The 627-nt window shown below is 22.8% G+C and overlaps 1 protein-coding gene across 1 annotated transcript in view; it reads left to right on the forward strand.

The window, feature by feature from the left end:
* Positions 1–165: 165 nt before the first annotated feature.
* Positions 166–627, forward strand: part of LOC108573264 (ER membrane protein complex subunit 4) — a 5,655-nt gene continuing 5,193 nt past the window's right edge. The window contains exon 1 of the mRNA XM_017935663.1: positions 166–316. Coding sequence (XP_017791152.1) covers positions 264–316 — 53 coding nt within the window. The 5' untranslated portion in view covers positions 166–263. The remainder of the gene's footprint in view (positions 317–627) is intronic.

Genomic DNA, 627 nt, shown 5'->3' on the forward strand with positions numbered 1-627 from the left:
AATTCTATTTTTTAATTTTTATATATTTTCATCAAACAAGAATTTTAATATCTTTAGGCTTTATATTTAAATTCACAATGTTCATATGTTCATATACATATAAGAACTTATGTATGTGTACCATGACTATGCAACTGTATTGTATACTACGATTGAATGGTTGTGAACGCATTGTATGTTTACATGCACATATCTGTATAACAGCTATAGAGAAACTACTATAATAATAATAATATTGAAGGAGAAGACTGCATGTAATAATAATGACAGCAGTTAAACAAAAACGATCGAAATGGGCTTTGGATTTTGCTCACAAGTTGGTAACCTTATTATTGAAGTTAGATTTTTGGAGTGTAATATATTCTGTTTATTTTGTATTGTAATTTTTTGTAATATATTAAGCTACCTAAATTTTTATTAAATTCGTACATATCCTATAATGTAAAGTGTAAAAAATGTACTTATCAATGAAAATGTTTATTATTCATTAGTTTTTTACATTTTAATACATTCTGAATTTAGAGGTTATGTTTTATTATTTTATTTACTGTATTCTGTTGTTATATTATTTTTTAAAACTACTCAAATATTGAAGTATTGTTTATAAAATATAGAGAAATATTATAG

This window comes from Habropoda laboriosa, unplaced genomic scaffold, assembly GCF_001263275.1.
Source record: "Habropoda laboriosa isolate 0110345459 unplaced genomic scaffold, ASM126327v1 scaffold20, whole genome shotgun sequence".
NCBI lineage: Eukaryota > Metazoa > Arthropoda > Insecta > Hymenoptera > Apidae > Habropoda > Habropoda laboriosa.